The sequence below is a fragment of the Pelodiscus sinensis genome, chromosome 4 (genome assembly GCF_052426305.1).
Source record: "Pelodiscus sinensis isolate ZL-2025 chromosome 4, ASM5242630v1, whole genome shotgun sequence".
NCBI classification, from domain to species: Eukaryota; Metazoa; Chordata; order Testudines; family Trionychidae; genus Pelodiscus; species Pelodiscus sinensis.
Window position 1 is genome coordinate 3,397,996 of NC_143055.1, and position 27,713 is coordinate 3,425,708.

At 58.7% G+C, this 27,713-nt stretch overlaps 1 protein-coding gene across 14 annotated transcripts in view; it reads left to right on the forward strand.

Moving 5' to 3' along the window:
* The window catches only part of DYSF (dysferlin), a 269,126-nt gene that overhangs the window by 169,424 nt on the left and 71,989 nt on the right, over window positions 1-27,713 (forward strand). For 5 of the 14 annotated variants that reach the window (XM_075931051.2, XM_075931055.2, XM_075931054.2 and 2 more), the window contains 5 exons: window positions 3,624-3,650; window positions 9,010-9,177; window positions 10,259-10,420; window positions 11,566-11,731; window positions 12,750-12,823. In XM_075931051.2, the coding sequence (XP_075787166.2) occupies window positions 3,624-3,650; window positions 9,010-9,177; window positions 10,259-10,420; window positions 11,566-11,731; window positions 12,750-12,823 (597 nt within the window). Of the gene's footprint in view, window positions 1-3,623; window positions 3,651-6,257; window positions 6,303-9,009; window positions 9,178-10,258; window positions 10,421-11,565; window positions 11,732-12,749; window positions 12,824-27,713 lie in introns of all 14 variants that reach the window. The other 9 variants (XM_075931056.2, XM_089777727.1, XM_089777731.1 and 6 more) reach the window with 3 other exon arrangements.

The following is a 27,713-nucleotide window of genomic DNA, read 5'->3' on the forward strand; positions in this document are numbered from 1 at the left end:
TCCCCTCTCCAGTGGGTGCTTGCAGCCTAGAGCTTCCCCACTGGGGCGCTCCCATCAGGACGGGGGAGATCAGCTTTCCCGGGGATGGGCTTACTTCCCGATCCGCGAGCCCTTTGTCATGGCGGTGACATTGGTAGGGCCCCAGACATAAGGACTGTGTCTACACTGGGCCACTTATTCTGGAAAAGCAGCCGCTTTTCCGGAATAACTTGCCAGCTGTCTACACTGGCCACTTGAATTTCCGGAAAAGCACTGACGATCTACCGTAAGAAATCAGCTGCTTTTCCAGAAATACTATGCTGCTCCCGTTCGGGCAAAAGTCCTTTTTCCGGAAAACTGTTCCAGAAAAGGTCCAGTATAGACAGCCCAGTAGTCTTTTCCACGAAAATGATGATCGGGGCTTTTTTGCGGAAAAGTGCGTCTACATTGGCCACGGATGCTTTTCCGGAAAAAGTGCTTTTCCGGAAAAGCATCCTGCCAATGTAGACGCTCTTTTTCCGGAAATACTTATAATGGAAAACTGTTCTGTTTTAAGCATTTCCGGAAATTCATGCCAGTGTAGATGTAGCCAAGGGGAAAAGTGGTTCAATAAACAGTCAAACTTTGGAAAGGCCGAGATTTTCCATCTTGACGAGGAAATGAATGATGGCCAGAGAGTCTCAGGGGGGAGGGGGGGAGGTGAGTCGAGTCCGTAACTTCAAAAAAACGAGTTGTCCTGTAGCAGACTAATAAATCGATCTAGACCAGGGCTACTCAACTTTGGAAGCCCCGGGGGCCACAATGATACTCAGCAGATGCCAACTTCAGTGTGGAGTATCAGAGAGGTCGCCGTGTTAGTCTGGATCTGCAAAAGCGACGAGGAGTCCTGTGGCACCTTATAGACCAACAGATGTATTGGAGCATAAGCTTTCGTGGGCAAAGACCCACCTCGTCAGATGCATGTAGTGGACATTTCCAGAGGCAGGTATAAATATGCAGGCCGGGATCAGGCTGGAGATGACGAGGTGGATCCAATCAGGGAGGATGAGGCCCACTTCTAGTAGCTGATCTGGAGGTGTGAATTCCAAGAGAGGAGAAGCTGCTTTTGTAGTTAGCGAGCCATTCACAGTCTTTGTTTAATCCAGAGTTGATTGTGTCAAACTTGAAGATGAACCGTAGCTCAGCAGTTTCTTTGAAGTCTGGTCCTGAAATTTTTTTGCGGCAGGATGGCACCTGCTGAAGTGGGTTTTTGCCCACGAAATCTTATGCTCCAACGCTTCGGTTAGTCTATAAGGTGCCACAGGACTCCTCGCAACTTAAGCGTGGTTGCATAGACATGCAAATATATGCAAATAGCTTCTTTCACATTGACGGGCATGAATACAAAGATTAAGGCAAGAGTACACAACGCATGGGCCCCATTCCAGTCCGTTCTGCTGATATTAATAACATGCGATAGTGACCCCATTTCCACCCGCATGACAGCACTTTGAATGAGCAATGACAGTCCAGGAATTGAACTACTTAAATGCATCTTAACAGAAGACCGTTCTATTGACTACTCTTTTATTTTGGCTCCCACCCGCGGGCCGTGTGTTGAGCCGCATGTAAACCCAAACGTCACCGTGGGCCACAAACAGACAGGCCGCGGCTGCATGTGTCCCGTTGGCCACGTGTTGAGTAGCCTTGATGTAGATCGCATCACGTACTTCTGTGGGCACAGCCTGCTTCCTCGGAGGAGAGGATCGTGAGTGGGGGGAAAAGGGAGACCCTCAGGCTAAGCAGGGGGAGAGGAAAGAGGAGAAAGCGCCCGTCAGCTGGAGGACCGGTGCTGATGAAGCTAATTGAGAGGGCTGGAAATGTTTTGATGTCCGCGGGGCTTGCATGGAAGGGAAGCTGGCGTTATAGCTTGTTAACCGGTTCAAGTCTTTGTTCAGGCCACGCGAGAAGGCGTCACATTTGCCCATTCACGTCAATTCTGCACCATTTTGAGTATCTGCAACAAACTCTGTTGCCAGCTCTGCCCACACCGCTACTCACGCGACACCCTCCCAGCCCTCGCCGTGGCAGCAGCTCCTCCACCCGCACATCCTCGAATGGGAACTGTGCCAGCCATGCCCGTCTGCCCTGGCCACACTGGCCAGTCCCTGAGCCGAAGGATGAATGGACACGAGTCAGATCCTCGCCACGGTAACACACAAACCTGCGGGGGAAGCTTGAACCGGTCTGGGCACTCACCTGTGGATTTACAAGCCGCCGTCCTTCTACATAGGCATTTCACTCCCCAGCCTCAGAGAGAGAGAGGGTGGAAGTGGCTTTCATATTCAAATCGGACACCTCACTTGGCCTGGGCAAAGACTTGAACAGGTCGGCCAATTATAAGAGCAGCTTTCCTTACATTCAACGCCCCGCTGACCCCAAAAGCCAAGTACGGGACACTTCCAGCCCACTTAATTCGCCTCCTTAGCACGGGCACTACAATTTCCTCTCTCTTTTCTTATTCCGAGGGTCTCCCTTTTTCTCTGCTCATGATCCCCTCCTCTGAGGAAGCGGGTTTTGCGCACGAAAGCGCGTGATACGACAATATATGTTCGTCTCTACGGTGCAACAAGCCTCCGCGTTGTTTTTAAAGCTGCAGACTGACACGGTTCCCCCCCCCCCCCCAGACTTTATTACCTGTGAAATTGAATCCTAGAACCCCAGGGCCGGCAGAGACCTCAGGAGGCATCGTGTCCAGCCCCCGGCCCAAAGCAGGACCGATCCCAACTCCATCATCCCAGCCATGGCTTGGTCCAGCCGGAACTTAAACACCTCTAGGGATGGAGACTCCACCCCCGCCCTAGGGAACCCAGCCCAGCGCTTCCCCGTCCTCCCCGGGAAATCGTTTCCCCTAATGTCTAACACAGGGGTCTCTAACCTTTTTAAGCACAAGGTCACTGTTTCAATGTGTCAACCCAGGATCTACCTCAGACCAAATACCCTTGTCCCACCACCCCGCTCCTCCTTCGAGGCCTGGCCCCACCCTACCCCTACCCCCTTAGCTCTGCCCTGCTCCCTCTGTGGACATGGGGTACTGGGGAGGGAGGAAGGGGACACCCTGACATTAGTGGCCCCCCCTTTTCTGCCTCCCCACCCTGCAGAGCAAGCAGGAGGCTCCCGGGGGCAGAAGCCACGCAGCCGTGGGGGTGGGGCAGCTGACGTGCGGGTACTTGAGACCTTCCCAGCCAAACCAGTCAGGACGCCCTGTTACAAGCTCCGCCATCCACCAGTAGATCCCGATCGACGGTGACCCCCGTCTTACTAGCTAGACCTCCCGCACTGCAACGTTGAGGGACAGCCGGGCACCCCAGGGACTTCATGGCCCTGTCTCCCCCCACCCTCCAGGCCACCCGAGCTGGCGCCCTCCCGCTGCTCTTTATAAGGACGCCGGTGACCCCAGCCGGGTGGGGCTCCAGCTCTTAAGGCCGTCCCGTCCCGCACGTGCGACGCCAGGCGGCGTGACTGGTGCACCGCGGCCTGGGCTGCCCGGAGCCGCAGCGTCCCTCTCCCCCAGGGGCTCCTTTCCAAACGGCCGCTGGGGGTCCCCGGGGTGCAGCGCGGGTGACGAATGCTCGTTTTACTTCCTTTCTCTCTTCCTCCCGCAGAGCGAGCTGTCCGCCAGCCTGGACGAGGTGAGCTTACGGCTCTGCCAATGGTCTGCCCCCCCCAGCCCTGCCCTGCGTGGGCTAGGGATGGCTCCGAGGCGGAGGCCGGGTAGCGCTAGCTTTGCACCTGGGCGCCTCAGCGGAGGAACGGCAGGAACGTGGGTTTTGGTGCCTGGCAGGGCACCTGAGTCCTGAAGGGCTTTGGGCCGGGCCCCTGCTCTGGGCAGGGATGCTAGAACCGGGGGGCTGCCGCGCCGTTGGCTTGAAGGGGTTTCCATTGTATCCCGGGGTACAGTGGGGCTCCTTGGCTCTCAGCACCCCCCGCTCGACAGCTGTTCCAGCCCTCTGGCCCCGGGGCGGATTCTCCCCCGAGTGCGATGCTGACGACGTGGGTGGCTTGGAAAGTTGCACGATGGTGGGCGCGGGAGACCAGCCCGGGTTCTGAAGTTTGGATCCACATCCCGAAAGGCAGGGCCGTGCCGAGGGGGGCCAAGGGGTCAGGAGCAACCCCCCTGCCGCAGGCTCCGCCCCTTCCTCAAGCCCCGCCCCCAACTTACGCAGCCCGGATTTCATGGGGTTGGTGCGGCGGCCACAGGGGAGGCAGCGGGAGCCCTCAGCATGGTGTGTGTATCGGGGGGGCAACTCCCTCTGCCAGGCCCCTGGGCCCCTCCGGTCCACAGGACGGTTGAGGCAGCCGCTGTGGGACCCCTGAAAGCGCAGGGGCCTGGCTCCGATTTGTCTGCCCTGAGGTGGGCACTGTGTGGGGCTTTGGGGCTGCCTTAGACCCGCTGCAGCAGTGAAAGGCCAAACACAAAGGCTGGCCTAACTCTGAACCGCCCCCAGACGGGAGGGCACATGGGCCTGGCTCTGGCCCGGACTGGAGTGGGGGGGCCTTTAGAGCTGGTGCGGGCCCATTCCCAGTCGCGAGAGGAGTCGGGTGGGCTGCACGGTCGCGGCCCGTGGCCACGTTCAGCCCCTCGGCTGGGCTGAAGGGGCGAAGTCGCGCCAACGTCCGCGGCGCCGTGGCCAGGCCAAAGAGCCGCGTGAGGCCCGGAGAGTCCCTCCTTCCCCCCAAGGGCGGCGGGTAGGGAGGGGCCGTGCTTGGAAACGGAGCAGAGAGTCGTGTGTTCTCATCCCAAAGCCAAGCAGCAGGAAGGGAAGTTCCACAAGGTTCTGGTTTGGAAACACTGAAATGTTCCCGGCTTGCTCAGCCGCCTCCTCGGTGAGCAGCTGGCCCAGGGAAATGGGGAGTCCCGGGAGCTGGAAAGCTAGCCGGCGGATCTAGAGAAGTGGTTGTTCCCCTTTATTCGGCGCTGCTGAGGCCGCATCTGGAGTCTTGCGTCCAGTTCTGGGCCCCCCACTACAGAAAGGACGTGGACGCATTGGAGAGGGGCCAGCGGAGGGCGACCAGGAGGGCGGTGAGACAGGAATTTGATGGTCCAATGCTATGAAAACCCACCAAGCTTGGTTCTAACACTGTGGGATGCTCCTCTCTGTCTCAGAGTCTCTGGGGAAGGTATCTGACCCCGTGGTGCTTCTCCAGGGTATCCTGTGTTCGTGACGCCACTCTCATGGGGGGAGGCATAAAGACTCTGGAATCTCTGGAAGTCTGGGGTTCGGAGTGAGGGGTTCGTGGTCCAAGAGGGGGTCTAGGATAGGACACGGGGTGGATTTGAACCTGGGATCTCTGGAGCTCAGTATAGGAGCTAACAGCCAGCTGGCTCTCAGCACGTGCTGCAGAGGTCTCTCGTTCTTATCTGTTGCTGTGGTCTAAGTGCCACTGCGTGGGACAGTGACCCACACTAGGCGTGTGGGTTTCAGTTATATTCAGAACCCTGTGCAGGGCAAAATAATACATGGCCTACGGGGAGAGGCTGAGGGACTTGGGTCTGTTTAGTCTGCAGAAGAGAAGAGCGAGGGGGGATTTGAGAGCAGCCTGCAACTCCCTGAAGGGGGGTTCCCAAGAGGCTGGTGAGAGGCTGTTCTCAGTGGTGTCAGATGCAGAACAAGGAGCAATGGGCTCAAGTTGCAGTGGGGGAGGTCTAGGTTGGATATTAGGAAAAACAATTTCCCTAGGCAGGTGGGGAAGCCCTGGGATGGGTTCCCTAGGGAGGGGGTGGAATCTCCATCCCTAGAGGTGTTTAAGTCCTGGCTGGACCAAGCCCTGGCTGGGCTGATTGAGTTGGGTTGGTCCTGCTTTGGGCCGGGGGCTGGATGCGTTGACTCCTGAGGTCTCCGCCAGCCCTGGGGTTCTACTTGGGGCGCCCAGGAAGAGGAGAGCCTGCGGGGTGCGTAGCCTGAGGAGCTGGCCATCTGGGGCACCGGCAATTCACCAATCGGGCTGCGGGGAATGAGCAGCCCAGGGAACCGGGGGCCAACGGGCGGGTCAGGTTTCAGCCCTCGCCCCCTTGTTTCTCTTCCGTCTCCTCAGCATTTTCCAAGGCAGGGCTTTGAGCCGCTCTGTGTGCAATCCAGCCCTTCTCCCGGTGCCGCGGGTCCTGGGTTCGGTGTTTTGGCTCCGGAGGAGAGGGACGTGCCCCCTGCTTTGCAGGGGCTGACTTGAGCTCTGCGGGGGAAACGTAACAGCCTCTCTGCTTTCTCTCCCCCACGGCCATTCCTGGGATGGGCGCTCAGCAGCTAGGCGCTCCTGCCGCCGTCTACGAGGGGCTCCTGCAATGGGTACCAGTCGGTCTCCGACCCCCGACCTCCTTGCACGTGTCCGGGGCCTGAGCAAAGTCCCAACAGAGCTTCCCCGCATGGAAACCGGCTCCTTCCCCACGGCCTGCCCAGACCGGCTAGCTGAGCCGCCAGGGGAAAGGCCCCGCGGCCGGTAGCACTGAAGTCTTCACTGCCCTTCCCGGCACTTTTCTTGCCCGCCAGGCCCATGGTAAAGGCCACCCAACGGCTACGGGAGAGCCAGGCCATAGGGCTGAACCAGGATGCCAGGGCCAAACTGGTGTGCTCCAGTGGAGCCGGGGGTCGGGTCACCAGCTACTGTAAATCCGGGGTGCTCTATCCAAATCAACAGGCCACCTGATGTAAAGGGCCGGATCCCCAAGGGGTGCAAATTGGGGGGCTTCATTAGCGTCAGTGGGCCAGATCCCTGCGGTGGAATCGCCCCAGAGAAATCACTGGAGAGCGGATGGGCCCTCCCCTGCATCCGCCTCCCACGACGTCTCCTCCTGCCCGGGAACGAGCTGCGTGTTCCCACGGGAAAATCACGTCCCTGCCGGTTTCCCGCATTCAAAGTGCCCCGTTGGGTCGAGAAGCAGGGAAGCTCTGATTGGTGATTGCTTGTGCCCCGCCCATGGCTCGGTAGCCCTCTCCCCTTGTCCCCGCCCACAACCCTTAACCCCGCCCACAACTCCGCCGCTCCGCCCTCCCCCGGCAGAGGTTAAAGGGGCGAAAGGGAAACAGAAGCAGCTTGCGCTGGATGGGAAAACTGCTCCCACCGGATGGGTTGATTGGATTTGCAGGCACTTGGCAACCGCCGGACAACCGCTGGCGTTTCAAGGCCTGTCCCACCAAACTCCAGCTCGTCCTCCTTGCTGGGGGGAGGCAGCTGTTCCTGCATTTGCGGCTGTGTCCCCCTCCCCTAATTTTAATCTCAGAGTTTGAGTCACAAAGTAGGAAACTCAGCAAACTCCCCCAAAGCCCCTGCGTTGGCGTGAGTCCAGGGAACTGGCCTGCTTTCTGCTCCTCCGTTTAACTCCTCTAGCTTCTTTTTTCCTTCTGCTCCGAGGCAGGCCTTGCAGAATCGGCCACAGTCTCTGGTCTCGGGTTCAGGGCGAGAGAGAGCTGCGTTGGCTGGGTTCCCTTCCCGGCCCTGGCTGAACACTTGCTTCGTACCTCGGCGCGCGAGCCGCTCATCCATTCTGCCTCTGTGTTCCCCGGACCACTGGAATCTCATTCCGCAGCTTTCTCAAAGTTGTGGGAGGGTCCAAACACAGCGGGGCAAGGGTCTGCTTCAGCAAAGCCCTCCTAGCTATGCTTAACGTCCAGCCTCTGCTTCAGTCCGTCCCCGTTCCGCAACGTGTCTGAGCACCTCTTTAAACCCAGTTGAAATTGATGCAACTTAAGCACCTGCTTAAAATTAAGCACGCACTTAGGTGAGCAAGGATGAATGGAAGTAAGAGTGAGTGTGTGTGTGTGTGTTAGTTACTGGGCTGACCAGCAGTGACAATTTCAACAAGGATAAGAGCCCTACTACTGGTGACAGCTAGTGGAGCTTCCCCAGGACTGGTGGAGGCTAGAGTGGCAGGTGCCAAGGGCCTGGGTTCTAATCCCATTGGTGACCATGGGTGCAGCTCTGCACCTGCAAAACGCTCATGGCAAAAATGTGGGGCCTAAAGTCAGTTCCCGAATTAAACGCCTGGGTTTCCAAGGTGCTGCGCTCCCATTTGGTGCTCAGCGCCTCTCAGGAGCAGGCCTCCATCTTGGCCCAGGGACTGATCCCGTGTCGGTAGGTTGTGAGCCTGTGTCGTGTGTCTCTGCTCGCCGCAGGGCGGGGAGATAGTTACTGTCTGCCCGCTGTTAAAAGCCAGATGCTCCCACCGTCCTGCCTGCCCCGGAATGGAAGGAGCAAAGTCGTCAGCTAACGAGCTGCTTTGCTTTGGCAGCCACCAGCCGTTGCTGATGAAAATCACAACCCTGCCTAGGGTCCGTCACTCTTTGTGGTGCTTTTAAATCTGACCCAGCCCCACACTTGAAATGTGTGCATCCCCTTAATGTAACGCAATTAGACTCTCGCTCGGAAAATCGACGGGCCTTTCTATTAGTTCCAAATGCCACGGGCTGGACTCAGATCTCGGAGATTCAGGCTGCCAGGAACCAGAGCTCCCTCCAGGAAGGTAAAGGCAGAGAGTAGAACGAGCGCTTTTCTCCCCGGATCTCTGTGCGGCAGGGACTGTAACCTCCCTCCCGCTCCCTCGAGAGGTGTTCACGAAACAGCATCTCGCTTTCTGTCTCTTACACTAACCGCTGTCGCTGTAGTGGCTTGTGGCCTTCAGCGGGTCCACCATCAGGTGAGCTTGCCAATTGGTCCATGGGATGTGGCTTCCCCGTCATTCCCACTTCTGGAGGGCAAAGCAAGCAATGACACCCCACAATCAGCCCCCTGCTGCCTTTCGAGCAGCTCCCTTAGTCTTTACTTCCACGCCGAGGCTGGCAGGCAGCGTGGCTGGTCTCCCACCATAGAGACTGCATTTCCATGGCGGGCAAGCGATCCGAGGAACCACTAACCAACATGTACCCGTCGGTGACTGCTCCCGATCGGGGGGGAGGCGGAGAGAAACGGTTTGCACGTGACACTGATCCCCGATCGGTTTGCACGTGACACTGATCCCCATCGGCCCGTCTTTCTAATGAGGCGCTAACGGACTTCCAGGCTGTTCCCTGTGGCGGGTGTGGCCTGTCACAATCCGAACCGACCTTCTTCAATATCCCTCCGCAGTCTGCAGACTCCGACCTGCCCTACCCTCCGCCCCAGCGGGAACCCAACATCTACATGGTCCCTCAAGGGATCAAGCCGGTGCTCCAGCGTACCGCCATCGAGGTGAGCGCTTTGGGGGGCTGCTGGGGCCAGGGGGAGGGGCGCGAAGGGGGGGAATAGACTGGCTAACGGGACTAGATCGAATCCGGTTTGCGTCCTTGCTCACTGGCCGGCCCCGGGAGCCCTTGGGGCGGGCCAAGCACGCTGCATGTTACAAGCAGGTTTCAGGCCACCTGTGCTGAGTCACGGTTTAAGGTCAGGGTGCTTCGCGGGGAGGTGGCCGGGTTGTGTCTGCCCCGCGCTGTCGGTTCCCTCGCTTGTGCAACCGACGTAAACAAGGCTAATGAGTCGGCGGCGGCTGTGCTGCGCCCAGGCAGGCTACGGGGCCTTACGGAGTGTCCTGGGGAGCCGTGTATGGCCCGTGGGCTGTACGTCGGGCTGCCCCTCATAACGAGTGGATCTCCCCGTGTGGGCTTCCTCCCCCTCTGAGCCCTGCCTTAACGGACGCACAGGCGTCCCTTTTATCCGCTCACGCCTGTCACATGACGGTCACCTGACCTTCCGTCCCAGCAGGACTTGCGTCAGCTTGGCCACGGGGCCCTTGGGGGAGAGCTGCGAGGCCCAGCACGCCTAGCCTAGAAGGTGGCAAACTGGCCCTTGGCCACTGCGACCCTAGAGGGCACCGTGCGCCCATTGTTCGGGACAGCCCTTCAGCATTAGACTCCTCTCCCCCCGCTGGAGCCAAGGAGAACCGGCTCCTGGGAGCGGCTTGCCAGGCGCAGCTGCATCAGGGTGAAAAACAAAGCGTAGACGAGGTCGAGAACAGGGAATCATCAAGCGATCCCTTCCCTGTCGCCCATTCCCAGCCTCTGACTAGCTGGGGACACCATTCCCCTGCATCCTGGCTAATAGTCATTAAGCTCCATGAATCTATCTCGCTCTTTTTTGAACCCTGTTCAAGTCCTGGACTTCACAACATCCTCTGGCAAGGAGTTCCACAGGTTGGCTGTGCGCTGTGTGCAGAAAAACTTCCCTTGGTTTGTTTTAAACTTGCTGCCTATCCATGTCATTTGGTGACCCCTAGTTCTGGTGTGACGTTATCTCGGTGGTGTTCCTCATCTCCCCTCGTCTCTTCCCCCCTCAGGTCTTGGCCTGGGGGCTGAGGAACCTGAAGAGCTATCAGCTGGCCAGCGTCACCTCCCCCAGCCTGCAGGTGGAGTGCGGAGGCCAGACGGTCCAGTCGTGTGTCATCAAGAACATCAAGAAGAACCCCAATTTCGACGTGTCCGTGCTCTTCATGGAAGTGGTGAGGTCTCCCTCCCCGTGTGCCTCCTGCCCGGCTTGCAGGGCTGCAGCTGCCCGGCTGTCCTGCAGCACGACTCTGTCTGCTTTCCCGACTGCCCGCTTTTTAGTTCTGAACCTCAGCCGTTCCCAGCGGGAATGAGGTCTCCCTCTTCCCGGGGCAGCCAGCAGCAAGTCACGAAGGGGGCGGCTCCGTCTTCCCTGTCTTCGCTGCTCTGGCTCATGCATGCTCCTAGGAAAGAGGAATTGGGGGTTGGCTGTCATTTACCCACAAGCAGATCTAAGGACCAACCGCCCCGGTCTGTGACCCCTACAGTGCACTCATAATCCCACCCCAAAGCCTGGAAGCAGCTGGAATAGCTTAGATGTATGTCAGGCAAGAAACTCCGGATCCCGCCGGGTGCTCCATAGGCCCTGTTTGGCCCCGTGAGCCGAAAGGGAGCAGGACTGAGTCCCTATGTGGCAGGCGGGGGGGGGGAGGGGGCTCTCTGTGTCTTTCAGGAGATGGCAGGCGGGGGGCTCTCTGTGTCTTTCAGGAGATGGCAGGCGGGGGGGCTCTCTGTATCTTTCAGGAGGTGGCAGGCGGGGGGCTCTCTGTGTCTTTCAGGAGATGGCAGGCGGGGGGCTCTCTGTATCTTTCAGGAGGTGGCAGGTGGGGGGGGGCTCTCTGTGTCTTTCAGGAGATGGCAGGCGGGGGGCTCTCTGTATCTTTCAGGAGGTGGCAGGCGGGGGGGGGAGCGGCTCTCCGTATCTTTCAGGAGGCGGCAGGCGGGGGGGGGGGTGTCTCCATATCTTTTAGGAGGTGCTCAGAACCCTGCTGAGTTGGGCCTTTTCGGCAAGACCGGCAGCCTTGCTAGCTTGTTTTCCCAGTGCGACCCCGGCTCCGAGGGGCGTGAACAGCCTCTGCCCGGCTCAACGCCGTTAACTCGCGTGCCTAGTGAGGACAGTCCGAACAGCCTCACTGTTGGTGATTTGCTGCGGACAGGAGCAGGAACGCCCGCCCGTTCTGGGGCTGTGGGCGGGGCTTGGGTTTGTGGGAGGAGCTTGAGGACGGCACGAAGCGCTAAAGTCTCCCTGTGGGTTTGCGTGACGTGCCAGGCAGGATGCTGCCCCGGCAGGGCAGGGCTCAGCGTGTTCTTCCCTCTGCAGCGCCTGCCCAAGGAAGCACTGTACTGCCCTCCGGTCACCATCAAAGTCATCGACAACCGGCCGTTTGGCCGCAGGCCGGTGGTGGGCCAGTGCACCGTCCGCTCCTTGGAGGAGTTCTACTGCGACCCGTACCGAGAGGAGACCGACTCGCCCGAGCAACAGCCAGGTACGTGTGCCTTCCTTCGGCGCCCTCTCCCGCGTCTGCCACGGAGGGACGCAGGAGACACGCTGGTCGAGCGGACAGGGTGGGACCCGGGGCCTGGAACTCTGAGCCGCCGTTCTCTGGGGAGGGGTCTGCGGAGCTTTGGCACAAAATGACAGGGACTCACAATAGCCAATTGAGAGCGAGATCGTGGGGATCGGTCTTTGGAAACATCCGCTCCGCGCGCCGCGGCAGTCAGCAAAGCAAACCATGTTAGGAAGCGTCAAAAAAAGGATAGAGAATAAGGTAGAGAATATCGTATTGCGTCTGTATAAAACCATGGGACGCATGCAGCTTGGATACTGCGAACAGACGTGGTGGCCTCATCTCCAAAAAGCTCTCTTGGCATTGGAAAGACTGGCCCAGCAGGGGTCACCAACCTGTCGATCGGGATCTACTGGTCGATCTTGGAACCTCTGACAGGTGACCCTGACATGTTTGGCCAGGAGGCTGTCAAGTGCCGGCACTTCATCTGCCCCTCTCAGCACTGCCGTGCTGCTCCTGCCCTCTGCCTTGGAGGTGCCCCTCACCCTGATGTCAGGGTGTCCCTCCCTCCACCTTGTACCCCATATCCACAGAGCAGAGGGGGGCAGAGATGAAGAGAGTATGCTGGCTGCTTTTGGGAGTGGTTCAGGTCAGGGTTGGGGTGAGCTTGTTTTAGCCCCTGTGGTAAGCGGTGCCCAGCTGGAGCTCGCATTCCAAACCCTGGCCCCAGTCCCGAGCCCCACCTGCACCCCTGCACCCTGCCTGATACAAGCGAGTGAGGATGGGGGAGGGAGGATGGAGTGAGCAGGGGCAGCGCCTCAGAGAAGGGGTGGGAAGGAGGCGGGGCCAGGGGATTGGGGGTTGAGGTTGATCCTGGATTGTGCTTCAATTCAACAAGTGATCTCATGCTTCAAAAGGTTGGGGACTGCTGTCTACAGCTTCCAGGCTTCGTGGCCCCTCCCTTTCCGAGTTCGAGCCGCCCGTCTTCTCATTGCAGATGAGCTGAGCCTCACCCCCCGAGACGACGTGCTCGTCGATATTGACGACAAGGAGCCGTTGATTCCTGTCCAGGTAGGGACGGCGTGGCGGCGGGAGAACGGAAGTAGGCGTCTCCGTCACGTGGGCAGCTGAATCCAGGGGGGTCGCTTGGCGCGGGGGCGGGGCTCTGTGATGGATTGGGCGCTGTACCGGCCCTGCAACGTGGCACGTTGCCCCCGATAAACGACCTTTCCTTTCGCAGCTTCCGTCTCTGGGTAGGGGCGGGGGTCAGCCCCCCGGAGCAGGACAAAGGAACCCGGCCGCCTCGGTCTTCCCTCCAGTCGAACACGAGGCAGGTGGTGGGGTCCATAGGCCTTTTGTGCCCCCTGCTGGAGCCATTGGAACGCCAGCGCCCCCTACTTAAGGAAACCCCACTTGGGCCGGGCTACCAGTGAGACTTGTCCTCGGCAGGCCTAGAAGGGCTGGGAGGAGACGCTGACCAATAGGGAGCCAGCAGGCCAGTTAAAAAGGCTTCCAGCTGCTTCTTCCGGGCAGTGTTGGGCAGGCGTAGGGCGAAAGTGGCGCTCCCCTGCGCTCGCTCAGAACTGAAGACCCCCTCATGCCTGGGGCGGGCCTGGGAGCTCACAGGGGAGCAGCCAGCTCTGGAGTTGGGTTATCGTCAGCCATTGAAAATCGATGCTGAGCCTGGCTGCTGCAGCAGCCGACCTGCTCCCTGTGCCGTATTATCCCTCGTCTCGTGCACACGGCGTGCCACTTTGGTAATATTCAAAAACCGGACACTCCCCTGCCCCTCCTGTTCCTCCCAAAGCCACACCCCTGCCCCGCCTCTTCCCTCCAAGGTCACACCCTGCCCCGCCTCTTCCTCCAAAGCCACACCCTGCCCCGCCTCTTCCTCCCAAAGCCACACCCCTGCTCCTCTTTCTCCCAAAGCCACACCCTGCCCCGCCTCTTCCTCCCAAAGCCACACCCCTGCTCCTCTTTCTCCCAAAGTCACACCCCTGCCCCGCCTCTTCCTCCCAAAGCCACACCCCTGCTCCTCTTTCTCCCAAAGCCACACCCCTGCCCCGCCTCTGCCCCCAAGTCTCCGCCCCATCCACTCCTCTTCCCCCCTCCACCCTGTCGCTTGCTACTTCCCCTCCTGCCATGCCCTGCGCGGGTAACCCGGGCCTGTGTTGCCAGGGCTGGGGGCGACAACAGCCCGATGCAGGTCGGAGGTGGCCCCAAGTGAAGAGGGGCTGGTGCGGATGATGCTTTGGGTGTCAGGTGGCCTTTTCGGCTGGACTTTCTGGCCACCCTACAGCACCGTTCCCCTTGGTAGCGGTCGGTGGTTGCTTTGCAGTAAAGAGCTAGCGCAGCCGACACTGCTCCTTACCGCCCTGCGCTGGCTGATCGAGGGTCCCTCCAAAGAGCCTGGCGCCGCCGTGCCGGGGGCCGTGGGCGCACCTAGGAAGAGCCTTGCTCTGCCCCAAAGAATGGACCCCCTGAGCTGGGGAGCCAGACGCTGGCGGCTTTGCCCCTCCAAGAAGCTCAGCTGCTGGCGTCCCACGGGGAGGCCAGGGCAGAGCTGGGGACTACGCCGGAGCACGAGGCCTCCCTCTGCCCCTGGCTAGTCCTTCTGGATGTCTTTAGGACACCGCTTAGGAGTTAGTGGTGATCCTTGTTGCCGGCTCCCTCTCCTTGCTGCACCTCTCCCAAGCGGGGGCCCCAGACTGACAGCTCCTGCTGGTGGAGCACAGCCGGGGGGTCACTGCACCCCTCGGAAGCAGGCGGTGGGTCTCCATCCCGGCGTGCCGCCGTGCCAGCCGCGCGCCCGTGGGCGAGAAGACCGTGGTCTCCAGAGGGCGCCCTCTCTGGGTTCAGCTCCCGCGCCCGCGGCGTCCCAGCTCCACAGCCGTTTGGCCTGCTTGGCTGCGGGCGTTGACACCCTGGGGGCCTGAGGCACAGGGCGAAGAAACCCCCCGGAGGAGGGGTTCCAGGAAGGTCAGCAGAGCGTTTGAATCGGCTCCGGCTTTCCCCCCTTTGGTGTGCAGAGCGCCTGCTCTGCCAATCCCGCAGACTCCTCGCGGCCTCCGTTAAAGAGCCGTGCGTGCTGCACAGACGCTTGAGGCTGGAAAGCCCTTCCCCCCGGCCAGCCATGCTGCGGTGGGACGGTACCTCTTGTGGCAAAGTTCTGGCCGGGCCCCATGGGCCTTGCGCTGCTGGTGGATAATTTTAGTCTCAGAGACTTGCTATGGTCCTATCCACAACCCCTTTCTCTTACAGGAGGCAGGGTCCAGTGAGCCGGACTCATCCCAGGCTAGTCCATGGCTAGTCCCCCCAATAGCGCTGGTCTCCCTTCTCGGGAAAGGCTCTGTGTTGGTGGGAGGGACGGAAGTTTGGACGGAACCTGGGCCTGCCTGCTACTCCGGGTTCTGGCCCCGGGCCCCTAAAGTAGCAGCAGTCAAGGTTGTTCGACTTGGCAGCTTTTTCCCTGGGCCACTTCCCCCAAACAACCCCTCCAAAGTGTCTCCCTCCGGTACGTGCTAACTAGCTCTCCGCTTACCGACAGCTGCTTCTTGCGCCTCCCTCTCCAGTGTAACGGTGCTGAGACGGGTTCCCGTAAAACGAAGCGTTCGTGTATGCATAAAGAACAGCGGTTTCCGTGCCACCAAGCCAGAGAACAGGCAATGGGGATGGGCAGGAGGTCTGTGTTAGCTACGGGTGGGTCGGTCCTAAAGGCTCCCTTTGGGAACCCCACAGAACATTGGGTGTTGGCACAGCACCTGGGGAGTGCGTTGGGTGGCTTTAGCATTTTCTCTCAAGTGTGGCCTTCGCAATTCAGGTCGAAGGCCCAAAATGATCCGGTCAGGGAGCTTCTTGACTAGCATTTCAGAAGGTCATGTCCAGTGTAACCACCACCAGGTGGATTTGAACCTGGGACCGCTGGAGCTGAGTAGAGGAGCTGCTACCCGCTGAGCAAAAAGCCAGCTGGCTCCCAGCCCGTGCTGTAGAGGTCTCTTGGTCTTAACTGTTGCTGTGATCTAGGTGCCACTGTGTGGGAACCACACTCGGGCTATGTCTCCACTCGCAGCTTCTTGCGCGAGTAATATGCAAATGAGGCTAAGCGTGGAATATCGCCGAGCCTCATTTGCATACCTAATGAGCCACCATTTTTTTCAGAAGAGGCTCTTGCGCAAGAGGGTTTTTCTTGCGCAAGAAGGGGCCGTGTAGATGCTCCTTCTTGCGCAAGAGCCTCTTCTGAAAAAAATGGTGGCTCGTTAGGTATGCAAATGAGGCTCGGCGATATTCCACGCTTAGCCTCATTTGCATATTACTCGCGCAAGAAGCCGCGAGTGTAGACGTAGCCTACGGGTGTGGGTTACATAGGAATCTGCGAGCACAGTGGTTGCCTGGGATGTGGGGTGCTTGCTGTCTGTCCTGTTACTCCACTGGACGGACTTAACCCTTGACTGCGTATGACACCCCACAAGGGTGGCTCTCCCAGGAGAGGCTCCGGCCTGCGCTGGGGCGAACTGGAGAAATTGTTCTCTGTGCTTCCAAAGACTTTGGAATTAAAACAGATGAAGGTTTTCACTAGAGCTGGCCAGAGAACCGGGAATTTCCCTGTCAAAGTTCTCGTGGGGAAAATCCCCTCTTGTAATAATCCCATGCGGACAATCGGATTTTCCTGCTGGGAAATTTGGAAATGGGCGAAATTAGGTTTCCCCTGCATTTTCCCTGCTCTCTGTTACTACTTCCCACCTGAAGAAATATTACGAAAAGGGGAATAAGGGAAGAGGTGGAGGGCAGGGGTCCCGCTAAGATTTTCCAACCATGAGTGGAGGGAGTTTTGGCTTGTGCACCAATATTGAGATGATATGCGCTGGTTTGGATGTGTGCCACCATGACACCCACTTTATTAACACACACAAGTTCCCGGCCATCAAAGCAGACCCCCTCCCCCCCACGGGGCAGGTCCTGTTCCCGGCCCCCTCCCTGCCATGTGGCAGCCCCAGTCCGCCCCCGTCACGTGGCAGCCCTGGCCACCAGAGCAGGCATCCCCCTGCCTCGGCCACATGGTTGCGGCAGGTCCCGGCTCCCCGCCCCAGCGGCTCCCTCACCGCACCGTCTCAGCCGGCCCCCCGCCTACCGGAACAGCCTCCTGCCGTGCGGTGATCCAGAGGAGGTGGGTGGGAGAAGAAAGTTTTGTGCGCGGCCGCGCAGGCGCGCCCTGTGGCGTGAAAGCAGGTGGAGGGGAGAAAATGCGTTTGTTTGTAATGTAACACAGATAAGTGAGGGAAAAGGGGCTTTTAAAAGTGAAAGTGCTGCTCTGAACGGTTTTCCAACTGGCCGAAATTGGGAAACGGATAGAAAGGGGGGAACCCACCATATGGAAAGCCCCCTCCCCCCAAAAGTACCAATTACAAAAAGAAAGTGAGTTAGGTTAGTTAGTTGAATTAGTTAGTTTAGTTAGTTAATTAGTTGTGAAACTTTTTGCTTTGAAACACTTTCAGGGACATGAAAGATTTTGGTTTTTTTTGTTGTTGAAACCCTCTTTTCTGACACCCCTCCCCCTGTTCCTTGGCACACGCGGGGCCAGGTCTAGTCCATGCTGCTGGCAGCCCGTTTCGATTTCACGGGAGGGCGGCCCAAGCTGGAAGGCCGGGGGCTGCCTCCTAATGAGACGGAGCGCAGCTGGCGGGGGAGTGCATCCAAACACAGCAGCCCGCCCACTGCGCTGTGCCCCAGGACACGGGGTCCCCGAGCTCCACGGGGTTTCTCTGTGATACAGACTTGCCCTGCGGGTTCTCTTTGCTGCCGGCCGTGGGTTAAAATACCCCCCTGCCCCAAACTGGGGGCAGCTTTGCTCTCCGCCATGCAGATAGGAACGGCGGGCTGGGAGGGAAGAGCCGGTGGTCCTGGGATCACGGCCGATGGGAAGGGTCGGGAGGTTCGTGGCCCTACGGAGTGGGTCTGTGGCTGTATTTGAAGCAATTGGTCTCTTTTTGATTCTGAGAACCCCCGCTTCAGGGGCTGTGACATCCTGCCTTTCCCCCCATAGATCTCCCCGCCTGGTTCCCCAGTTCCTCTCGCTTGTTTGCAAGCCACCCGAAGCCAAATGCTGCCTCAGCGAGGAAAGGGCCCTGTCACAGGGTGGCCAGCAGCGTTCCCTGTCAGCTGAGCACTTGGGTGGCCACCCAAGACAAATGCCAGTTGATTAGCCGAGCGCCCCAGCCGGCAGCATGTGCTTCTCCGGGTGGTGCACATCTGCACATGCTTCAGTGCAGGGAACACAATTTATTCCGCACACAATGGGAAACAAATAGAATGCTGGTGGGCAACCCCCGTCAGGGCCAGGGAGCCGCCAGCCAGCCCTGCTCTGAGCCGCCTGGAGTGCTGGGGATCGTTAGGTGTAACGAGGCAACGTCAGACGACTGGCCCAGATTCCCAGGGTTACAAACGAGGGTTCCAGGCATATTTGGGAGCCGGGGCCCCAGAGAGGAATAGGAGAATGGTCTCCTCTAGTGACAGAGCAGGCTGCAGGCCGGGGGTGGGGGAATAGGGGTGGCTCTGTAGAGCACCCCCAGTAGCTCATAAGCCAATTGCTTTCTGTTGCCAGTCCACATGGCCGATAAACTGAATGCTGAGGGAGATGAGCAGGGGGTAGCTGGTTATTCCCCAAGGCGGATGGACCAGCTCACAGTCTCCCAGGTCACAGGGCATCTTCAGACTTGGAGCTGAAAGGCTCTGAAGTTCCCAGCCTGCCAGGGTACCGGGTGCCCGTTGATTTCAGTAGGAGCCGAGCGTCTCGGGAGAGTGCCAAGATTCAGGTCGTGAGAGGCAGCTGTCCCAAGTTCTGTTCCAGGAAGCCCCCAGCGGAGGTGGATCTTACTGCGGCAGTCTGAGGACCGGCCCTGGTTAGCGGGACTTTTCTGGGAACGGAGGGACTTTTCGCTGCCTGGCGCGGTTATTACTAATTACACAGAGAGCAGGTTGGGCCGGAGGTCTCTGAAGAACAGACCTCCGCGGGAGATGAGCGATAGTCCCCAGTTCGGCCTCAGTAGCGTCACGGGAGCCAGGGGAGCCCAGAAGCGAGAGCGAAAGGCCGGGGGCGAGGAAGGAGCGAACAGAACTCTTCCAAGCCATACCGCAGAGTGCCGAGTTCGAGTCTGGGAGAGAGGTTCAAACAGTTCCTTGTTTTGGGAACGGAGGAACTGCCAGGCTGGATCAGCCACTGGTCTGTCTCGTTCAGTATCCTGTGTCCACTAGGAGCCGGTAAGAAGTGCTCCAGTCGAAAAGACAAGAAACCCACCACTGAATGGAATCACATGCCCACCGACCAAGTTTTCTTCCTGACCACCCATTACTGAGAGGGTGGTCTGTGCCCCGCTGCCTCCTTCTGAAGCACTCGTTAATTCTTTTTTAACCAGTACCGCTCCTTTCTTGGCTTCAGCGTTATGTTGTGGCAGAGCGTTCCCCAGGCTAATACTGAGTAGAGAAAGCAAAACAAAGCATTTCCTTTCATCCATTTTTAAAGTCGCTGCCTTTCATTTTCCTGGCCCTCGCCTCAGCCTGGCGTGTGGAGACTGGGCCAACAGAGGGACGCGGGTGATCCAAGCCGCTTCGTTAATTGCCCTCTTTCTCTCGTTAATGGAAATTCCTCAACTTTATGTTGCCGGCGGTTTATTATTCCAATTGCTGCCTTTGTGCCGGGAGAAATATTTCCTCTTATAAACGCCCTTTATGGGAGCGGGCACAGCGACAACGCTGCAGCTGCGTTGGGGAGTTTCTGACCGGCACGCTAAGCGAGGGGTCCTCTTGGCCCCGGCGTGTTCTGCGTGGCGAGGCCCAGCGCGCCCTGCAGACCTAGGGCTAGGTGGGGACGCAGGCCTCCCCTCGGGGGTGGGAGTCGCATGAAGGAGACGTGGCCTCGGCAAGATGCTTCCCTCACCGCAGCCTGGAAACGTTCCCGTTTCTTGGGCCGGGCTCAGCGCGCCCTGGGGGAGGCCATCTTCCCAGTCTCGGGACGAACGCCGCCGTTCGGCCCTTGCTTTGCTAGAAGATGGCGGCCGTAGCCCCGGCAGGGGTCAGGAAGCACGGCTGAGGGAGAGGAAGCCCCCCAGGCCTTCTACTGAGGAGGCATCTCTTCTCAGTATTTTCCCTCGAGTCTTTAGTGCACCGGGAGCTGGGCTCTCATGCCGCTGCCAGTGGGCCCACCCGACCTCCAGCCCCATTGACAGAGCCTCAAGGCCCGGGCGTGGACCCACCCGACCCCCAGCCCCATTGACAGAGCCTCAAGGCCCGGGCGTGGACCCACCCGACCTCCAGCCCCATTGACAGAGCCTCAAGGCCCGGGCGTGGACCCACCCGACCTCCAGCCCCATTGACAGAGCCTCAAGGCCCGGGCGTGGACCCACCCGACCTCCAGCCCCATTGACAGAGCCTCAAGGCCCGGGCGTGGACCCACCCGACCTCCAGCCCCATTGACAGAGCCTCAAGGCCCGGGCGTGGACCCACCCAACCCCCAGCCCCATTGACAGAGCCTCAAGGCCCGGGCGTGGACCCACCCGACCTCCAGCCCCATTGACAGAGCCTCAAGGCCCGGGCGTGGACCCACCCGACCTCCAGCCCCATTGACAGAGCCTCAAGGCCCGGGCGTGGACCCACCCGACCTCCAGCCCCATTGACAGAGCCTCAAGGCCCGGGCGTGGACCCACCCAACCCCCAGCCCCATTGACAGAGCCTCAAGGCCCGGGCGTGGACCCACCCGACCTCCAGCCCCATTGACAGAGCCTCAAGGCCCGGGCGTGGACCCACCCGACCTCCAGCCCCATTGACAGAGCCTCAAGGCCCGGGCGTGGACCCACCCGACCTCCAGCCCCATTGACAGAGCCTCAAGGCCCGGGTGTGGACCCACCCGACCCCCAGCCCCATTGACAGAGCCTCAAGGCCCGGGCGTGGACCCACCCGACCTCCAGCCCCATTGACAGAGCCTCAAGGCCCGGGCGTGGCGTCCCACCCGACCTCCAGCCCCATTGACAGAGCCTCAAGGCCCGGGCGTCGACCCACCCGACCTCCAGCCCCATTGACAGAGCCTCAAGGCCCAGGCGTGGACCCACCCGACCTCCAGCCCCATTGACAGAGCCTCAAGGCCCGGGCGTCGACCCACCCGACCTCCAGCCCCATTGACAGAGCCTCAAGGCCCGGGCGTGGACCCACCCGACCTCCAGCCCCATTGACAGAGCCTCAAGGCCCGGGCGTGGACCCACCCGACCTCCAGCCCCATTGACAGAGCCTCAAGGCCCGGGCGTGGACCCACCCGACCTCCAGCCCCATTGACAGAGCCTCAAGGCCCGGGCATGGCGTCCCACCCGACCTCCAGCCCCATTGACAGAGCCTCAAGGCCCGGGCGTCGACCCACCCGACCTCCAGCCCCATTGACAGAGCCTCAAGGCCCGGGCGTGGACACACCCGACCTCCAGCCCCATTGACAGAGCCTCAAGGCCCGGGCGTGGACCCACCCGACCTCCAGCCCCATTGACAGAGCCTCAAGGCCCGGGCGTGGACCCACCCGACCTCCAGCCCCATTGACAGAGCCTCAAGGCCCGGGCGTGGACCCACCCGACCTCCAGCCCCATTGACAGAGCCTCAAGGCCTGGGCGTGGACCCACCCGACCTCCAGCCCCATTGACAGAGCCTCAAGGCCCGGGGGTGGACCCACCCGACCTCTAGCCCCATTGACAGAGCCTCAAGGCCCAGGCGTGGACCCACCTGACCCTCAGCCCCATTGACAGAGCCTCAAGGCCCAGGCGTGGCGTCCCACCCGACCTCCAGCCCCATTGACAGAGCCTCAAGGCCCAGGCGTGGCGTCCCCCCTGACCTCCAGCCCCATTGACAGAGCCTCATGGCCCGGGTGTGGAGTCCCCCCCGACCTCCAGCCCCATTGACAGAGCCAACAGGCACAGCAGTTCCTCAAAGATGAACTGCCCAACATGCCCTCAAGGCCCGGGCGTGGAGTTGGTGCCGCTCCTGGATCTTTGTCTTGGGGGCCAATCTCTGAAATGTCTCTGTGGGTCGGCCATTTCCCCCTTCATTTGTGGTGGGCTTCGTAAGACTATCCCCAGGAGCGCAGGAGTTTTTGTTCAGACTTTTTTGGGTATGAAAATGTCTTTTCCCCCCACAAACATTCCAAGAAAAAATTCATTCCTTTGCAATTTCATCTGATTTTTTGCAGTGGAAAAAACTGAAAAAAGTGTTGCTAGTTCATTTCCATTTCCCCCTCCTTTTTCACCCCCCCCATGCTCTCTTGTCCTTTTTTCTTTCTCCGCACGTCTTTTTTTCATTTTGCTACTGAAAAATCGGGTGGGGGAGGGCGTGGAGGAGGAAAAAAGGAAGCAAGAAGCACCCCTAAAACTCAGAATAATTTTTGGAAAATAGACACGTCAATGCTGGGATTTTAATGTTCATTGAAAAATCTGATTTTTTTTTTAAATCGAGAAAATGAAATTTTTCCCTAGAACCACGTTTAACGTTTGTTGTGCAGCTCTCTGTGAGGGCTGTTAACAGGTAACCAATTAGATAGTGACGCAGTGAGCATCACTCTTAACGTAGGAGCTTCAGGGGGTAGCCGAGTTAGCCTGTTACAAAAAAACCCAACCAATGGTCTGGTAGCACTTTAAAGACTAACAGAACATGTAGATGGGGTCATGAGCTTTCATGGGCACGGCCCACTTCTTCAGATGACCGGAGCGATGAGTTTAGGATGCGCACACCCAAAATAAATAGGAAAGGGGAAGGGGAGGAAGGAGGGAAGAAAAAGGAAGAGGGTGGGAGTTAGAGAGCAGAGGGAATCAGCAAGTATCTGAAGATTGGGTAGTTAAAATGAAGCAGATACGAATCAACGTTAATAGATCGTATCCTTCTGCGCTGTGTGCACCTTCAATGGCTGTGAAGTTGGTTGTGTCCTGGACAACTTAGGGTTAGGGCCAGGGGACCTCCATGTGGGGCTGCTGGTAGGAGTAGCTGCGGCAGCCCCCGCATGGGGGCCAGGAGCTGTGGTGTGGGGCCAGGAGAGGAACCCTGACCCTCCTGTCCCCGTCCACCCTGCTGAATAGGTAAAATGCAGTGTTAGCCCCGTGTTTCACTGTTTATCCAGTTCAACCTGATTTTCCACCCTCCATTCGTTTGCATGCTTCCACGCCTCCAGCTTACTGGGGAGAGAGAAACTTCAGGGATTCCCTAGACAGACATCCACACACAGAGTGTGGCAGACCGAAGGCAGCGGGCTGCAGGAGTTTGATGGGGAGCCGGGCTGCTGGTGGTTGGACGAGTGGATCCCTGTTCCCTGCGTGGGTGGCCAGAGACGGCTGCCAGCGATTAAGACTGGCGGGCACCTGAGACTCATTCAAAGCCAGCCCGCAGCAAGGGCAGGGCCGGATTAAGGAGCGGGGCTAGCTGGGCACCTGCCTGGGGCACTAACCTATGGGGGGCGCCTAATGGCAGCTGTAAGGGGCACTGTGCGCTCAGGGCCGGGGGCCGCGCGGCGCCCCTTAGAGCTGCAATCAGGCACACAGCGCGCCGGGGGCGGGGATGTGCATGCGTCGCGTGCCTGCTGCCCGGGGCGCATGAATGGCTCGAGCCGGCCCTGGCAGCAGGCAAATGGGGCACCTGCAGCCCCGTAGAGCCTGCTGGGCCCCTACAAAAGGCTTCCCCTCAGGAGGGGCAGGGAGAGGAGCCATGGACCAGAGCGGAGGCAGGGCAGCGTGGGGGAGAACTGCCGGCCACAGGCGGGAGAAGTTCTCCCCAAGATGCCAGGAGCAGGTAGCGTGGGAGCAGCTGAGGAAGCGAGCCAGGAGGAGGCTGCTAGTCTGTGGGGACAAGGGCAGGAGCCCCACTTAGGGCCCTGAGCCGGAACGCAGACTAAGTGGGCGGGACCGGGTCCCCCCAGCCCTCCCCCGCCCGCTGGGCCACCCCCGGGGAGCAAGGGGAGCTTAGGACCACGGAAGAGTTTTCCCCCCACGCTACTGACTCGCCTGTGATGAAAATGGCTCGTTAAGCAGGGACCCTCGCCTGTGGGGGTGACGAGGCAGCGGGAGAGTCACCACGCGCCTCGGAGGTGCACTAAAAATCCACCAGGAAGCGCGGGACCCCAGGGGCGCGATCGGCGCCCTGCCACAATAGACACACATGCTGAGGAGCCCTGGGTAACTTTGAAAAGTCTTTCTTTGTGTGTGTGGGGTGATGGGGGGGGAGGGGATTAACTGCAAGCATACAATTAAATCATGGTTATGTCTACACTGTAGACACACCTGCAAGGTCCAGTTCCACCTGGCTGGCGTCAGCGGGCTTTCGGCTGTTGTCTTCAGGAGCAGGTGCCGGTCCCGAACGCGGCCCTTCCGGCCTGCCGCCGAGCCGGAGAAGTGATAACTAGCCATCGCTGCACCCGTGCTGTGGATCGGGCCCTGCCCGATGTCCGGGCGCAGCCGTTTCCTCCCCGCGTCGGGCAAACGCTGCTCCCTGTGCAGTGTGAGTGACAGCCGGAGGTTTGCAGCGATGTGGAGTCAGGCCCTTGGCACGCACCGCGCGCGTGTGCCTGTGTGTGTGTCTGTTTCATTTGCATCTGCGCCGCCCCTATCTCTGCGGATCTGTCAGCGCCGCGCTCGGTTGATTTTTTCCAGCTGATCTCTACAAAGCTCCGGCACGCGGGGGCTGAAGCAGCAGCCGGGAGGCTGACGCGCCGCATCAGGCGACAGACGGTTCCTTCTCGAAGCCAACCCCGCAGCCTGCTCCTCGTTAGGCTAATGCGGCGCAGGGCGGGGAGGCTCCGCTGCTGTGTGTGCAGAACGCCTTGGCATCGCGCAACCGTGTCGAGGGCAAAAACGAATCCCGTTTAGATGTGGTGGCTCGTCATGGGCAAACAATTATTCTGTTTGCCGCACCCTGTCACCACTGGCGCCACAAGACACCCCCCGCCACCGCTCCCCAGCATGCTGTTCCAGCCAGGACTGGGGAGAACAACCAGTCATTTTATTTAGGACCGGAGAGCAGTAGGGGGCGAGGGGAGAGGAAAGAGGGATCGACAGTGAACCGCTCCAAGCCTCGGCATTCGGCCAGCACGGCGGGGGGCTGCCACCGCACGGACCCCAGCCCGGAGCCCTTCCAACTCGGGAGGCGTTTGAGGTCCAGGTTTGATAGCCGTAGCTCGGGCGTGGATCAGAACCGAGAGCAAGTCTGCGTCTGCAGCCGGCCTCCACGCCTGCCTTTCGCCACGGGCCAAATAAGAGTCATTTTTAGCCACTCCGGAGGAGCCCACGAGCATTCAGATGGAAGACGGTTACGGCGGATTCTGCACCGCTCATGGGAAGTGTCCCCCGCAGTGAAGATGGGGTCTCCTGTGGGATCGTCAACTCCCAACGTTGAACTGAGATTTGCACGGTTTCTGGCTTCGCCGCGGAAGCTTCCTGCGGAGCTAAGCCCTCGATCCGGCAAGCTCTGAAAATCCCCTTCATCTCCGTTCACCTGTGTGATGAAGTGTCGGTACCTTGTTGGTTGCTGTGCGTGGGCTGTGGATGACCCCTACTGGCCTCTGTCTGTAAGCACGGCTTAGCGGGGGGCGTCTTGAGGGCCCCCATGACAGTGACTGAACTGGTTCTACCAGTTAGCAAGGAAACAGGGTGGAGGGGGAGAGATAGCTCAGTGGTTTGAGCATTGGCCTGCTAAACCCAGGGTTTTGAGTTCAATCCTTGCAGAGGCCATTTGGGAATTGGGGGCAAAAATTTGTCAGGGATGGTACTTGGTCCTGCTGTGAAGGCAGGGGACTGGACTCAATGACCTCTCAAAGTCCAGTCTAGGAGATAGGCAATCTCCATTAATGGAAGGGATGGAACAAAAGAAGTGAGTGTTGGGGGAAGGGTCCATTGCTGGCTGGGAAACATGAAGGGAACAGCCTGGGTTGAGGGGGTTGAGGGGGTGATGGACTCCCCCTAACCTAAGGGGTCTGAAGCATTCTGACTCCTGTAACCACATCATGTCTATGCTGTGCTGTATCCTGGAGAAGCAATAAACCCACTCTACTCTACTGGCTGGGGGAGTCTGTTCTTGTTGCTACGGGGGTGCAGGATCTGGAGGAACCCCAACACGTCATCACAACCTTCATGGGAAGGAGTGTTCTCAGTGCCGTGCAGAACTGGGTGTTTCCTTGCCAGGCTGTGGCCAAGAAATGTGGCCAAGAAATGCTAGACCCACACAGGGAAACAGGCCATCCCTGCTGAGGCTACGGTGCCTGTTAGTGAATTTCACACAGGAAACTGATCTCGCAAGACTTCCAGAGCAGGCGGGCTCTGAAATGCCTCGAGCGGCTGGTTCCAGCCTTTTGTCGTTCACCATGCGCTAATCCGAGGCACCCTCCAGATTCTGGGATGTTCCAGATCTAATACTGGTGTGTCTCAGAATATCGTCCTGCCACTCTCTGCCATAGCATTCTAGGACTGCATCTAGACTGGCAAGTTTTTCCGCAAAAACTTGCCAGCCGTCTACACTGGCCGCTTGATTTTGTGCAAAAGCACTGACGTTCTACTGTCCGAAATCAGTGCTTCTTGCGCAAATGCTTTGACGTTCCCGTTTGGCCAAAAGCCCTTTTCCGGAAATGTTTTTGCGCAAGAGGGCCAGTGTAGACAGTTAAAAACTGCGTTGCGCAAAAAAGCCCCGATGGCGAAAATGGCGATCGGGGCTTTCTTGCACAAAACCATGTCTAGATTGGCACAGATGCTTTTCCACAAAAAGTGCTTTTGCAAAAAAGCCTCTGTGCCAATCTAGACGCTCTTTTCCGCAAGTGCTTTTAACGGAAAAACTTTTCCGTTAAAAGCATTTGCGGACAATCATGCCGGTCTAGACATAGCCTAGCTGTGTAAGAACATGCGAACATAAGAGAGGACAGACAGGGTCAGACCAACGGCCCCTCTAGCCCCGTGTCCTGTCTGCCGACAGCGGCCAAGGCCAGGTGCCCCAGCGGGAGGGAACAGAACAGGGAATCCTCCCGTGATCTCTCCTCTGTCCCCCATTCCCAGCTTCTGACAAAGCTTCCATGTAAAATCAATAGTGGTAACCAAATCCCCCTTCCTGGAGTCTCTGGCTCGTCTCTTTTTCGGGGATCAGAACTCTTTGGGGGGGAGGGCAGTCAGAGCTCTGCAGAACTTTGAGGGAGGGTTGGGAAAAAAAAGGGGGGTGCTCCGCTTGGGGGAGTCCATTCCGGCCGAACGGCTCTTTTCCAAGATGAAATCTTTCCAGGCGTTCCTCGCTATGGTCAGGCCCTGGCCTCATCGGGTCTCCTGAGGGTGAATCCCTTCAACAGAAACATGGAGTGATTGTCCTTCCACCTCAATAAAAGACAATTATATTATTTTTTTGATGAACGGCACCCAACTCCCCTTACAGTTAAAGACATTTATGGTACAGGAGTGGGTGATCTATTGGAAAGAATGTAGAGGACTAGACGCATACATGGTGGGCTAGTCCCAAAATTAAGACATTTTGGAAAGCCATGGGACACTCCATATAGGAAAAATTGGTCTCAGCTGTCAGATAATCCCCTAGCCCAGGTCTACAATAGGGAGTTATTTCAAAATAACCCCCCATCTTTATTTCAAAATAACAGGTGGAACGTCCACACTGGTTATTTTGAAATCTGGACTCCTGCTTTTCTCGGAGAACAATGCTTACTTTGAAATAACACTCGTGTGGACACTCCACTGCTGCTATTTTGGAATCGCTCCTACCCAGAGTCATTCGAAGTAGTTACTCCCCAGTGTTTCCTGGGGCTCTCAGTCGAAGTAGTGTATCCAAATTAATAGAGCCTGCCTCAGACTAATTTTGAGATTCCCCCGCAGTGAGGACACGCTGTTTGATTTTGTTATTTCAGGAGTTATTTCGTATTTAGTTATTTAGAAATAATTGCCTCGTGTAGACATGCCCGTTGTGGTTTTGT